The sequence below is a fragment of the Microplitis demolitor genome, chromosome 8, assembly GCF_026212275.2.
Source record: "Microplitis demolitor isolate Queensland-Clemson2020A chromosome 8, iyMicDemo2.1a, whole genome shotgun sequence".
In the NCBI taxonomy this organism is placed as follows: Eukaryota; Metazoa; Arthropoda; class Insecta; order Hymenoptera; family Braconidae; genus Microplitis; species Microplitis demolitor.
In genome coordinates, this window is record NC_068552.1 from 276243 (window position 1) to 291302 (window position 15060).

General features: G+C 25.7%; 2 protein-coding genes across 3 annotated transcripts; one reads left to right on the forward strand and one right to left on the reverse strand.

The window, feature by feature from the left end:
* Positions 1–1571: 1571 nt before the first annotated feature.
* LOC103568725 (single-stranded DNA-binding protein, mitochondrial) lies at positions 1572–5923 on the reverse strand. Its single transcript, XM_008545685.3, has 4 exons — positions 5710–5923; positions 5542–5626; positions 2914–3033; positions 1572–2009 (listed from the first exon to the last, which is right to left on the reverse strand). The coding sequence occupies exons 1-4, from the start codon at positions 5722–5724 to the stop codon at positions 1792–1794; spliced, it is 438 nt and encodes a 145-aa protein (XP_008543907.1). The 5' UTR covers positions 5725–5923; the 3' UTR covers positions 1572–1791.
* A 3048-nt stretch (positions 5924–8971) lies between these two features.
* Positions 8972–14619, forward strand: LOC103568726 (histone PARylation factor 1). Of its 2 annotated transcripts, XM_014439441.2 has the most exons (7): positions 8972–9205; positions 9297–9477; positions 11146–11176; positions 11432–11760; positions 11821–11969; positions 13979–14217; positions 14287–14619. In XM_014439441.2, exons 2-7 carry the CDS (start codon positions 9349–9351, stop codon positions 14586–14588), a joined length of 1179 nt encoding a protein of 392 aa, XP_014294927.1. In that variant the 5' UTR covers positions 8972–9205; positions 9297–9348; the 3' UTR covers positions 14589–14619. The 2 variants fall into 2 exon arrangements, with proteins under 2 accessions (XP_014294927.1, XP_014294926.1); XM_014439440.2 differs by having other exon boundaries at positions 11146–11760.
* The last annotated feature ends 441 nt before the right edge of the window (positions 14620–15060 follow it).

Consider the following 15060-nt stretch of genomic DNA (forward strand, 5'->3'; position numbering starts at 1 on the left):
AAAATATCCTGAGAAATTTTTATAATAAAATATTGAAAAATAAGCCAGTGGTAGTGGGGAGAGACGAATCATTGCAAAATTTAAATAACGAAACTGAAAAAAAAATCACATCCTGCTTTTGTATTTCAGACATGATATTGAAGATAGCTGATGTAATAATTTTTGGATTTTTTTTTTTACCGATAAATTATAAAAAAAAAATATTTGAAAAAATTGCACCTGTAGTTTTTAAAATTTTCTAAATGTCCATTATTTTACTTTTTTTGTTTTTGTAATTTGTTTGTTAAAAAAAAATCCAAAAACTATTACGTCAGCTAATAATATCTGAGATACAAAAAAAGGATGGGATTTTTTTTTCAGTTTGGTTATTAAAATTCTGAAAATTTGTGACATTATTAAGCATACTTCCAAAAATATTCTGTGAAATTTTTATAAAAAAATATTTTAAAATAAGCCAGTGGTAGTGGGGAGAGACGAGTAAAAAACTCAGATTTTTGCCAAAAATGCTTTCTTTTGTTTAATTAAAAAATAAATAGTTATTGAAAAAAAAAATCCTTCGTTCAAATCCAATATAAACTGATGTACTAAAGAAATTTTTTTGGTTTTTTGATTTTAGATAGCCATGAGTTATCCTGCCTACGGCATGGAAACTTTTTAAATGACTCGTCTCTCCCCACTACCACTCGCTTATTTTTTACTATTTTTTTATAAAAATTTCACAAAATATTTTTGAAATGTCACTGAAACATGCCACAAATTTTCAAAATTTTATTAATGAATTTTGGATTTTTTTTTGTCTATAAATTATAAAAAAAAAAAATATTTGAAAAAATTGCACCTGTAGTTTTTGAAATTTTCTAAATGCCCATTTTTTTACTTTTTTTTTTTTTTTGTAATTTGTTAACAAAAATGCAAAAATTACTAATTGTCTACTTCAGGATATCTCAGACCCGTACCTCCTTAAATCAATTTATTTCGCGCTTTATTTAAAAATTTAATTTTTAAAAAATAAACTGGTGATCTGTAGAAAAAAAAAATGTAGGGATGTATTTTTCCACAAAACACTAAAGGTGATAATTAAAAATAAAACAAATGTGGAATTAAAATAATAAATTTATATCTGGTTTCTTGTATACTGTGATCTCTAAGGTAAAAAAAAAAGGTAATAAAAATATTAATCACTCATTTGATTGATAAAATGAATGATTTATAAAAAAATAAGATCTATAAGAGCATAATATTATTAGAGAGTAAGAAAAAAAATCTATATGTATATGTTTAATTTTTTGTTTCTCATTTATATATAAACAAATGTATATAATTTATACATTAACGGCCATAACAGTTTAAAGTTTATAAAAAATGCCGTTAGATAAATAAATGATAAAGTAGAATAATTGTTGTGACGATTAAAAAAAAATGAATAATTTTAATCGATCGTAAACATTGTGAAAAAATAAATAAATAAATAAAAAACATTTATACATAATTATATATTGTAAGAGACAGAATTAATGTGTAAAGACAAAATATATCAATTGTAAAATTATAGATTTAAATTTCATTTTATTGTAATTGTTATGGATTTACTCCAAACGATGTAAATATTAAATCATTTACTTATTATTAATATTTATTTTCACCCTTTTATTATGAGCTTTCAACTTTTATACAAATAATTATAAAACACACTTATATTACGAGGTATTTCATGAAAGAAAGTAAAAAAATTAGTTATGAAGAAAGTAATAGTAACAATTAATACAAGATTGTTCTTTTGTTGAAGTATGATTATTCGCTTTGTTTATGCGTTTGGAAGAATATGACTTCGTCGGCAATGACAGCGGTTGTAGGTCTAGGATTCCCGTTGTCGTCTTTTATTTCGCCGTAACTCAATCTTCCGTTTACCAAAATACGCTGGCCTTTTTTTAAATTTGAGTAAACGTTGTCACGCAAGTACGGTTTGAATACACATATTCTGTGCCAATCGGTACGTTGTACATAATCACCTATAAATTATTTACTAACTTATATATATATATATATATATATATTAAATCAGCTCGATAAAAAATTTTCAAGAGGTCACTCATGAATTTTTAAAATATCAAAAATGATGGAAACTTGAAGTTTTATTTCAAATTTTTTTCTTTCTCGTGGCAGCAATAGTTTATATTTGTGAAATCATGTCAACGCTGATAATTTAAGCCCAAAATTTAAATAATTTAAACCTCGCTCAAGAATTTTGAATGTTTCCGAGTGCTGACTTTTGAATGTTTTCGAGCGACCCGAGAATATTGATAATAAAGCTTCTCGATTTTTTCACCATCAATTTGCATCGCAATGAATGAAAATATAACCCGAGAAATAGAAATAATAAGTTAATTACATACTTTTTTATTTTTTAATTCAATTTTTAGGTTTTCTCGCTTATTCAAAACTTGTCAAATTTTATTGTTTAAAATTGTCCTGTATATTTTTGGTTATGCAAAAGTTATATTTTAGTGAAATGACAATAATTGAGTTATAAAAAAATACAAAAACTAATTCAAAGTATTGGTCACATATTATCAGTTAATATTCAAAATTCTTGAGCGTCGTTTAAATATTTAAATTTTGGGCTTAAATTTTCAGTAAAGACATGATTTTATAAATATAAACTATTGCTGCCAGAAAGAAAAAATTTATAAGTAAAAAATCCGAATTTCAATAATTTTTGATATTTTCAAAATTTGTGAGCGACCTCTTGAAAATTTTTTATCTGATTTTTGGAGGCATCTTAAAACATCGTAAACCAACAAATTTTCATAAGAGACTCGTAAAAAAAATAGTCGGTTTTTTTGCGCTATCCCAATATATAACATATATGAACATGAGTAAAAATAAAAATTATTTCAATAGATTTATGCAAACCTCCTTCATATTTATAGTTTGTATGTGTGGCTAATGAAAATACTACAACTGGATGCTCTTCAGTTCCTCGTTTTTGTGGCTCACCTCCAACTCGACCAAGTAAACAAACTTGATTTAATGCTGAAAAGTTACGGTAATTTATCATTATTAAGACTTAAATTATGTGATAATCATAATAGCTCAGCTAAATTAATTAAGTTACAAAAATCTGTCATCATTCTCATGCAAAAGAAAAATAAGTTTCATTTGAATATTGTTTCATAATAAAATGTCATAAATTTGAATTTAATAAATATTATATCCAAGTGGGAATACATAATTATATTTATAATTTGGTACACTTTCCAACAATATCAACAAGTCAGAAGTCAGACTCGAGGCAACAGACCAAATTGATTAAATCTGTGGCCTACGTTATTAATATCAAGGATTTTAACACCAACGTAAAGAATAATATAAATTTCTCAATTTATGGACGCTATACTACAAGCTAATTTACTTTGAAATTTCATTTTTTTTATAAATTAATTAACATCTTGATAGACTAGAGATTCTACTGTAGATTAACTCTATTTTTAAAGGTGGACTTAAAAACAATCATCTAGTAATTGCTAAATTCTGTTTAATAAATGCCATGACAATTTTAATTATTTTGGAGGTGCAAAAAAATGTATTTATTTTACATAATAAAGATCATAGATCTATTACAGAAAGTTATAAACTTTTACTCAGATTATTATAATTCGAATTAGGAGTAAAAACTACCGATTTGTTCACATATAGGGTGGTCACAAAAATGATTTCCAATTCCCTATTTCCCGGTTTTCCAGTAAAGTTTTTCACATTTTTCCCTGATTTAGAAATTTTTCTGGTTTCATTGATAATCAAAGTTTTTATTATATTTTCATTTTCAATAATTAAATTTGATAATTAAATCATGCGAGAAACCAAAAAAAATGGCAATCAAATAAATTAATATTGCCTACTTATAATTATTCGATGCTAAAAATGTATTAGTTAAAATATTTAATAAGGAATTTTATTATTCAAATAAATTAAAAATATACTGGTTACAAAAATTAAGGGATACTAAAAAAATTTCAAATTTTTTAGTAATTTTCAACAGTTTGTAACTCGAAGGAAAATGGTCGAAAGCTTCAAGTGTCTAGTTTTCTGATCTGGTTTGTAAATTTTTTTATTGTGCACGATTCCGCAATCAAAAATCAATCATAACTATCAAAAAAAATTAATTGAAGCTCGAGACCGTTTTTAAGACGAGCAAAAATTTGGTAAATTCATTTTTCAATAGTTTTCTTAGGATTACTCCGGAACCGCACATAATAAAAAAATTTAAAGACCAGATCAGAAAACTACTCTTGAAGTTACAGTTTGCCTTTTTTGTTTGTGTCGTATGACCATTTTCCTATAAGTTACAACCAGGAGAAAATCACGAAAATTAAAAATTTTTTTAATATTCCTTAATTTTTATAACTAGTGTTTTATTAAAAATTTTTGAATTTTAAACTTATAGCTTTTTTTTTTAAAATAGGTTTAAAAAAGCTATAGGTTTAAATTGCCAAAGAAAAACTGGCCCTAAATGATGAGTGCAAATGCAACGGACAAGTGGGAATTTTTTTAATTTTTGAATTGATTAATAAAGTATAAGTAGAATAAAAATTTAAAAAATGCGTAAGGTACCGGTGGGTAATAAGGCCTAGCTAAGGGAGATTTTGAATAGAATCGAAAATATTGCATTTAATTATCGAAATGTATTATTAATCTTTATTTCAATACATTACTCATATAATGTTTTTTAAGAGTCAGAAGACTAGATTGTTTTTTATAATTTTTTCTGCGCTACGACAGCATATGACGGATGACAAAATATAGAAGACAGGGATCGTTGCATCGGGATTATGTAAATTTTTCGTAAGATTTCTATGCAAGACCCTTCTCCTAGAGTAGCCTTTAGCGAAGGCGATTATTTTAAATATCATTTCTGGCATTTAGGTCTTATTACCCGCGGGTACCTTACTTGGATCAGTGGCAAATCCATGAGCGCATTTTTTTAAACTTCATTACTTTTAGATAATTTATTTATTTATTTAAAATTTATAAAATGTCTCGTGTCTGCTACATTTATACTCATTCTAAATTACGCTGACATTAGCAGACATTAAAAAATTTTATTTATTTTCAATAAACATAAATATTGACAGGCAAAAATGCATGTGAAGAATTTTAAAAAACCATCTTACGGATTTTTTTTTTAAATTTTATGATGACAATTAATGAGTGCCAATGTTGCAAATGAGACAGTTTAAAAATTTTAACTAAATAATTAAATTTAAAAAAATACGCGCACTGATTTTTTCAAATATTTAAATACGCATTTTTACAATTTATTTTTTTTTACATTTTATTTATTTAAAAATTTAAAAAATTGACAAATGTCATCCAAATTAACTTCATAATTAAAAACATTAAAATTTCAAGTTGTCGTTTACTTTCAGCATCATATATTCTGAATATTTAAATCCTACTGTATTATTAATAAAATAATTTGTTAAGCTAAAAAAGCAATTAATAAGTAATTAAATGACTTAATTAAGCATAAAAAAAACATACTTTTTTCTAATCTTGATGGATCTGTAGCATTGGACATATATTTTGGCATTAGGCGGTTTAGTTGTAGGCACGTGAGATTGATAACCTGTAAAATAACATTCTTATTAATAAAATATATAAAATTTATTAAATAAATGATAATTCATTAAAAATAAAAAATTGAAATACTTTTTTCGTAAACATTCTGATTGTTAATTAAAAAATAGTTTATTATAAATAATTGAATTATTCAAACAAAACAAAGCTCTGATAAATAAACGAGAAATTCCTTTTATTTAAAACTCACTTTTACTATTCAGTCGTACCAACCGAAGGTAAAAAAGTTTTTAAATTTCTATTTTTAAATTATGGTAACAATGGCAGCGAAAACAATGGGACCGATACAACGATTCAAAACATCTCTACTCAAATGGTACGCAGCCATCTTTATTCGTCGACATGTAAATTCAACAACAACTTTATTCATTAGTATATACTTATAGCGACATCTATGTTGATAAAAAATTTGAATTCACCTCATGCTTATTCAGAATCACCTGAATTCACAATCATCTTTATTCCATTATTTTGTATGGACGAAATAAAAAATGAACGAAATATGAAAATAAAATAAAATCAATAGCGATAACTTTAAAATTAAAGAATTAAATATACTTATTAAATGAAATACTATTGTAAATTACATTAAATAAAATTGAATAAATAAAATATAATTGATTCAACCGAAATAAAATTTTTTTAATTAATTTATTACGATAAATATTAGTTTAATATGATCGAATAGATAATAAATAACTATAAGCGATGATTATAAATTTATTTTATTCTTAATATGATGGCAGTAATACAAAATTTTTCAAAACAAATAATCTGCACAGAATATAAAATAGTTTACCAATTCAAATGAGTAAAAATACGATTAATTGATTGATTAACTCTAGTCTCTAGCAATTATCAAAACTACACCAGTACATGAACAAATATGTATTTGAGTAACTTTACTTTTATAATAAATTGTACCTTAACTTTAGAAAATATGCTGGAGATTATTGTTAAATCAATTAATTGATCCTAACATATATATATATATATATATATATATATATATATATATATATATATATATATATTAGTAACATAGATTAATATGCAGATTAAACGATAAAAAATTACTATTAAAACATATTTTTTAAACTTATATCCTATAGTAACACTAAACGTATAGTAATTAACAAAATGATTAATCAATAATTATCTTTAGTAATTTTTAATGACTTAAATAAATACTCTCTACTCGAGTAACTACATTTTTAGAAAAAAATATAACTTAACTTTTAAAATTATTTAGTAATATATATTAATATGCACTTTTAACAATCAAAAATTACTCTCCAAAATTTTTTTTTTACTCTCATAACTTATAGCTTGTTAATGATAAACGTTCAATAAGTAATCAAATAACAGATCAACAATCTTCTCGGTTATTATGATTTTCACAGATATAACTCAAACCATAAAAAATGATCATTGAAATATATATTATCTTTAAACTCACATCCTATAAAATAATATTTATCGTAATAAATTAATTAAAAAAATTTTATTTCGGTTGAATCAATTATATTTTATTTATTCAATTTTATTAAATGTAATTTACAATAGTATTTCATTTAATAAGTATATTTAATTCTTTAATTTTAAAGTTATCGCTATTGATTTTATTTTATTTTCATATTTCGTTCATTTTTTATTTCGTCCATACAAAATAATGGAATAAAGATGATTGTGAATTCAGGTGATTCTGAATAAGCATGAAGTGAATTCATATTTTTATCAACATAGATGTCGCTATAAGTATATACTGATGAATAAAGTTGTTGTTGAATTTACATGTCGACGAATAAAGATGGCTGCGTACCATTTGAGTAGAGATGTTTTGAATGGTGTTGTATCGGTCCCAAAACAATCCCTGATAGCCAAGTTGGTGAGAAACTGACGAGAAACTTGTTATGTCCTGGGAGGTTACTAGGATCGGAGCTGACGCCACCTCCTGGACAGTGGGCAGTTCGTTGTCACGCGGGACCAATTTTGAATTTGAAAACAGTGGATAAATTTATTGTTTACTACGATGATGATGATTATGATTGTTATTTAATGAAATAATTAAACTATGATTAAGGATAGATGTAATTGATAAAATAACTTTTATCTGAAGACTGAATTTTATTATGAAGTATGGATAACACTTGATCAGTAAAAACAGTTGTATTCGTAAAGAGTTCTCGGAGAGAAGTGAAGTTACATCAAACGGCAGAGAGATCTCGGACCTCCACTCTCCAACTTCTCCCCACTACTCTCATGTTCACACTCATGCTTATATGTATATATACTTATATATCTATGTTCTTTACTAAATATTATACTTATACATTTATACTTTCTACTAATACGAATTTGATATATAAGCTTATGCATTATTTACGTTCTTTACTTTATCCATTCTATATATTCTTATTACTTTTATTATTTATATTCTATTTTCCCGTACTTGGATACAATCATTCGGTTAAATATTCTAGACTATCAGAGGTGTGTTCTATAATTATTATATATTTAGTTATTCGTTACAATTGACATTATCATTTATCGTGAAACATCATTATAATTATTCTAATGCTATATTTCAATATTTCTATTAATTCATTTATTATATGAATCACTCTTTATTTAATATAAAAATATATCTATTAACAATAATAGTTAAGTTCCTGTGATATGGTTTTCATTTATAAATAAGATTTATTTATTATATATTTCCTCTTCTTGTTTGCTTATAGAGTATGTATTTGTTTATAACCATATTTACTGTTAACTATAGAACAAGGGCCTATTCATGATTTTTATGCGTGTGTTTTGTTTAGGTTTTAAGTATCAGGTGACAGAAAACGTTCCAAGACCACTCAAACTGTATTTATGTTTCTCTAAATATAAAATAAAGTTTATCCATCTATTTATTTAACTTTCTTATAATAAAAATATATAATTTAATGAGTATGTGCCACAACGATTTGTGATTTAATTTATTTACTTCATATTGTTAAGACGCAATAAGTGTTGTAGGATATTAATATATTATTTCAAATGGAATTTAAATGCGCGTTTCTTATATATCTTGAGTTTACTAATTAATTAACAGGTGGAGGCACCTGAGGCTGTTAAGGACATAACAAAGTTGGCGAGAAACTGACGAGAAACTTGCAGCCGCAACTGGACACTAAGTTGACCACCAACAGTTGGTACCTCCAATAGTTGATAGACATTTTCTGAGAAAGTTGGTGGCAAAAGTTGCTTGCAAAAGTTGGTGATCATAAGTTGACGGTAAGTTTACTTTCAATTTCCTCAAAAACTTGCATTCCAGTTGCGGCTCCATACTGGCGCCAACTTCCTGAGAAAGTTGGCGGTAACTCGTAGCCAAAAGTTGCAAAATCTAAAGTTATTGACAACTTGTCGTCAAGTTGGTCGGAAACTAATGAATGACCAACTTTTTCACGATCAACTCGTGCTATCAGGGAAAGTGCGTGTGATTTTTAATGAATTATTGTCGTAATAAATTACATATTTAATTGTTTTTTGAATTAAATTTATTTTTAGATAATTACGATTAGTAAGTACACATTTTTTTAAAATATATTTTAATAAGAACGAGTTTTATTTTTTTTTTTTTTTATTGATAAAGTTGTGATTTTATTTTATAGGTTTGGTTTTGTTAAGTGATAAATTTAATAAATTAATAATTACCAATAAATAATGGATTCAAGAGATTTATTCAAAGCATTTTATGACGATCCACGTGTCGCTTGTCAGTATGGTGTGAGATGTTATCAGAAAAATCCGGAACATCATGAAAAATATAAACATCCACCGGCAACTCAACAAGTAAGATAATTTTATTTTTTTATGACAATACAGTTAGCAGACATTTAAAAATTTTTTGATTTTTTTAACAAAAAAATAAATATTTTGAAAAATTGCACGTATAGTTTATGAAATTTGACAGGTCCATTTTTTTAGAAAAATTGTTTTTGATTATTTATTTGTTAAAAAAAAATTTTTTTTAAATTCAAATGTCTGCTAACTTTACTATCATTATTTTTTTTCAATTTTAATTTTATTAATTCAAAAATAATACTTAGGGCCAGTTTTTCAAACCGAGTTTATATCCGGGTTTTAATTATCATTGCTAATATATCTATATATTAATAATATATAGATATACTAGCAATGATAATTAAAACCCGGATAAAAATAAACTCGGTTTGAAAAACTGGCCCTTAAAGTAGCAGATATCAGACAACTTTTTAATTATTTTAGTGCACATTTTTCAGTTTTTATTTTTGCTTACATTTTATACGAGTGTGAATATAGCAGACATCAGACAAATTTAAAATTATAAATAATTAAAAAAAAATATTTATAAAAGATGCACTCATTCATTTTAAAATTTTTTCCATGCCCATTTTTTAAAAAGTTTATTTTATTAATTAGTTAGTCTATTTATTATTAATTTTAAATTTGTCTGCTATATTCACGCTCATTTTATTTACTTATTCAAAAATTTAAAGAATTCCCACGTCAGTTACATTCACACACATCAATTTTTTGAATTTACACAGTAGATTTTTTAAACTTTCCCATATAATTATTTTACTTCTTTATTTGAAAGAGATAAATTTTTTTGATGTCTGCTACTTTTAGTATCATATTATAAATGATACGGAAGTTATTCGACGATCAATAATTTTAAAATTTTTAAAAAATCGATAAATTATAAAAAAAAATATTTAAAAAAATTGCACCTATAGTTTTTTTAATTTTCTACATGTATTTTTTTTTTAATTGATTTGTTAAAAAACCAAATCAAAAATTGGCTAATTTTCTGTTAAATTATGAATTATTAAAGTTAGCTGTTTAAGAATTTTTGAATTGTTTTTGAAACGATAAATTATGAAAAAAAAATATTTTGAAAAATTTCACTTATAGTTTTTTAAATTTTCTACATGTGTATTTTTTTGGTTTTTATTTTTTCGTTATTGATTTGTTGAAAAAAAAAATCCGAAAATTATTTATTGTCTGTCAATTTATGATTCTGAAGTTAGTCAATGTCTAATAATTCTTTGATTTTTTTCCAAACTATAAATTACGAAAAAAAAATATTTAAAAAAATTGCACTTATAGTTTTTTAAATTGTCTACATGTGCATTTTTTTAGTTTCTTTTTTTTTTATAATTGATTTGTGGAAAAAAAAATCCGAAAATTGCTAATTGTCTGTTATCTTCATAAGTGTAAATGTAGCAGACATGAGACAATTTATAAATTTTACATAAACGAATGAAAAAATTGAAATGATAAAAATAAAAAAAAATACACATCTTGATTTTTAAATTCTACAAACATGTATTTTTTTATTTTCATTCAATTTATGTTCTATTCATTTATTTTGAATTTATGAATTTCCTCATGTCTGCTACATTCACACTCATTGTTAACTTCAGGACTATAATTAAAATAATTACTAATATTATTAATTAGTTAATTTTTTTACAGAGTAATCGCGGTAAAACCAGTACTAAAAAAGGTAAAAAACGTAAATTAAATGATGATTGTGAGAATGATGATTCTGAGTCATCAAGAAAATTAAAAAATAAAAAAGATGATGAATGTCAGCAAGTTGTAGATAAACGAGAAATATCACCAAGTCCGTCTATTTCAACTGATGACGATGATTTTGTGTGTGATGAAGAGGATATTGATAGAATAATGAAAGAGGCTGCAGTGGAAAAACCAATTACTTGTAATTCGAATAATTCTGATACTAATGATTTAATTACAGAAAATTCTGAAATGTCAACATCGAAACATAATGATGATAAAATAAATACATCGAATGATAATTCAGAAGAAACAGAAACGAGTCTCGCTGCTAAAAAAAAAATTATTTCAGAATTATTTCTCGTAGAAATGCCAGATGATTTTTATAAATTTTATGACTTCTGTTGTTCATTATCTAAAGATGATCCTGTGTCATCTTTAAAAAGTGTTGATTTAAAGCTGGTTGGTCCTTATGATGTTTTGGCTGGTAAAATAATTAAATACTCTGATGATGATAAGGAGAAATATTTGAGACACTGGCGATACTTTTATGATACACCAGAGTTCCAGGTAATTGTTACTCTTTAATATAAATTTATAATTTTTTAATGTCTTCATTGTTTTTAAAAGACTGTTCTAAAAGGAAACGACAAAGATGGACTACATTATGGATATTGGCGTGATGAATGTAAAATAAATCCAGCTTTCGTTGCTAAAAATTCAGCTAATAAGGATCATAAAATAATACCTGTTGCGCCAAATATATTTGGTGCAGTCTTGTAAGTATAATTATTATTAAAAAAAAAAAAAATGCCACGTGGCAGCCAGAGTGGAAGGTAGATTTCTCTAAAGACGTTTTAAGATTTTTGAATTCTCATAAAAGCAGTAAAACTATCAGTCATTAGAATCATATTTAATAATTTTCTTAACCCTAGTATATATATCATAAGGTAAGAGTCCCAGTATCCGATCAGGGTACTAGTACCTCACTCATGTATTTATGTATCTATAATTTATTAATTTTACTAATTATATCTATACAAATACATGGACTGATTAGGAACTAGGTCTTTTACCTTATATCCATTTTTCAATGAGTGGTATTTTTGGAACCTACAAAACTAACCATAATAGTTAGTGATGTGAAGCTACCCTGATAACACGAGTTGATCGTGAAAAAGTTGGTCATTCATTAGTTTTCGACCAACTTGACGACAAGTTTTCGACAACTTCAGCTTTTGCAACTTTTGGCTATAAGTTACCGCCAACTTTCTCAGAAAGTTGGCGCCAGTATGGAGCCGCAACTGGAATGCAAGTTTCTGAGGAAATTAAAAGAAACTTACCGTCAACTAATGATTGCCAACTTTTGCAAGCAACTTTTGCCACCAACTTTCTCAGAAAGTGACCGTCAACTTTTTGGATTTACAACTTTTACCACCAACTTTCTCAGAAAATGTCTATCAACTAATGGAGGTACCAACTGTTGGCGGTCAACTTGGTGTCCGGTTGCGGCTGCGAGTTTCTCGTCAGTTTCTCGCCAACTTGGCTATCAGGGTAACCGTCACATCATGGTCACAAGACCGTCAGCGGACCATCCATAAGATGACGGACTGACACAATTGTGGCGACATCCTACAAACGCCTTTATAACTTTTATACAAATTCAAATTTTGAAACCGCCATTTTCTTAAAAAATATCACGAGATAATACAGAGGAAAAAATAAAATTCTTGATTAACCGTTAATTTGTGACCAAAAATTTAATGATGGTCACAAATCATCTAGCTAGATGCGACTGACAAAATTGGTGACGAAAAATTTTTTGATGATCCGAAATGACAGACTCTGACCGAAAAATCAGTGACGGTCATTTTGCATTAAAACACTCGGGTCAAAAAATTTGATCTGATTTTGGTGTAACTGGACTGTATTTGGACTACTTGGTCTGTTATTGAATTTCTATCAAAATTTCAATCTGTTTTTGATCTACTCGGACCGAAAAATTTAATCTGATTTTAGTCTAATTGGACTATTTCATCTGTTTATGATCTTTTATAAAAATTTTAAGTTGTTTTTGACCTGTTATTTTAAAAAACAATTGCATTACGGACAGACCAAATTAGATTAATTCTTAAACTTTAAATAATTTTAGTTCTGAAAATTTGCAAGGACAAAAATAGATTAAATCATGGACTTATAAAATTTTTATTTATGGGCAATATTTATAAAAAAAATATTAAGTTACAGAATTGATTATTTTTTGTTTACTATTTATTTAGTATCTTTTGTTTAAAAATGTCGGCAGTTAATGAAAGTTTGACAGCTTAATTTTTAGTTGTCTTGACTGAATATTTACAGCATTGAATAAAAGTGATAAAATAACTTTTGAAATGTCAAAAAAATTTTTCTTATTTACCGGATAAAATCGAAAATATTTTGGCATTAGAAAACATCAAAATTCTTATAACATCTTATTACTGAAGCGCATTTGTGTTTCAAATATTAAGAAAATTAAAATAAATTTATAAGTCTAGATTATTATGATTATTATTTATATTTTTAAAAAGTCCTGTTTTAGATCTAAAAGCGATTAAAAACAGACTAAAAATTTTAGTAAATAAAGTCTGTTTTTGTCCTTAAAAATAATTGACAGACCAATAATTATTCATGATATTTATTATTATTAATCATGAGGACAGATACAATAGTTAGATTTTAGAAAAATCTACCTAATAATATGCTCTTTTATATTTTGTTTTAATTCACAAAAATATTTATTATATTTTAGGACACATGTAGAAGAACGTTTAAAAGTGGCCGGTCCATTTGAAAAAGCCAAAATTTCTCGTATTCAACAATCATTAAAAAACTATGCCAAAAAACATGATATAAGCTTAGACAAAAGTTCAGCTGATTTGCAAAAACGCAATCGTGATGCTGTAGCAAAAACTTTTCACGGTGCCGGTATTGTTGTCCCTTATGATAAAAAAACTCAATTAGGATACAGACAATTAGCATTGACTGACAGTAAGTTTTACTCATTTATATTTATTGATCTAAATAAAATGTACCAAATTCTTTTTTTTTTATTGAAAGGTCATCTACTGAAATTATTAAATCAGATTGAAAAAGCAGACTGCAATGAAATAAGACAATCACTGATGAGTAAACTCGAAGAAGTTGTAAGACTTGCAACAATAGCAGCAGATGAGTGTGACTTTGGTACACCTTTAGAATTAGGTCATAGTTTATTTAGTAGCGGAGTTAAATATGTACAGCGAATAGCTTTGCAAATGTTCGCGCTGGCGTACAATCTTCTTAAGCGACCAGAATTTTTGAAAATAGCTGAAGCACATATTGCTAATCGCAAAAAAGGATGTGATTTAAGTGTACTGTGACATCATTCATATTTATCTGTATTATATTATTTTTATTTAATTGCTCATCACATTTATTTAAATAATTTTATATGATACTGAAAAAAGCAATAGCCCTGGACTTAGCAAACATGTAATAATTTTAGGACTTTTCTTTCACCAACTAAATCGCAAAAAAAAAAAAATAAAAAAATGCACATGTAGAAAATTTAGTAACCTACAAGTGCATTTTTTCAAAATATTTTTTTTTATAATTCATCATTTCAAAAATCATTAACCGTCTGCTAAGTTCAGTATCATAAAAAAGCCAACGTCTAATAATTTTTTGGATTATTTTTTAAAACGATGTATTAAAAAAAAAATATTTTAAAAAATTGCACTTATAGTTTTTTGAATTTTCTAAACGTGCATATTTTTAGTTTTTTTTTTTTTTTTTCATTGATTTGTTGAAAAAAAAACATCTGAAAATTATTGATAGTCAATTTTAAAATTT

Bases quoted from the DNA above. Each gene is read 5' to 3' on its own strand.
- LOC103568726 (XM_014439440.2), top strand. From the start codon at position 9,349: ATGGATTCAAGAGATTTATTCAAAGCATTTTATGACGATCCACGTGTC. The intron at 9,478-11,145 runs GTAAGATAATTT...ATTTTTTTACAG, and splicing joins ATCCACCGGCAACTCAACAA to AGTAATCGCGGTAAAACCAG. The intron at 14,218-14,286 runs GTAAGTTTTACT...TTTTATTGAAAG, and splicing joins ACAATTAGCATTGACTGACA to GTCATCTACTGAAATTATTA.
- LOC103568725 (XM_008545685.3), bottom strand. The intron at 3,034-5,541 runs GTATGTTTTTTT...GTAACTTTTCAG, and splicing joins TCCATCAAGATTAGAAAAAA to CATTAAATCAAGTTTGTTTA. The intron at 2,010-2,913 runs GTTTGCATAAAT...AATAATTTATAG, and splicing joins AAACTATAAATATGAAGGAG to GTGATTATGTACAACGTACC.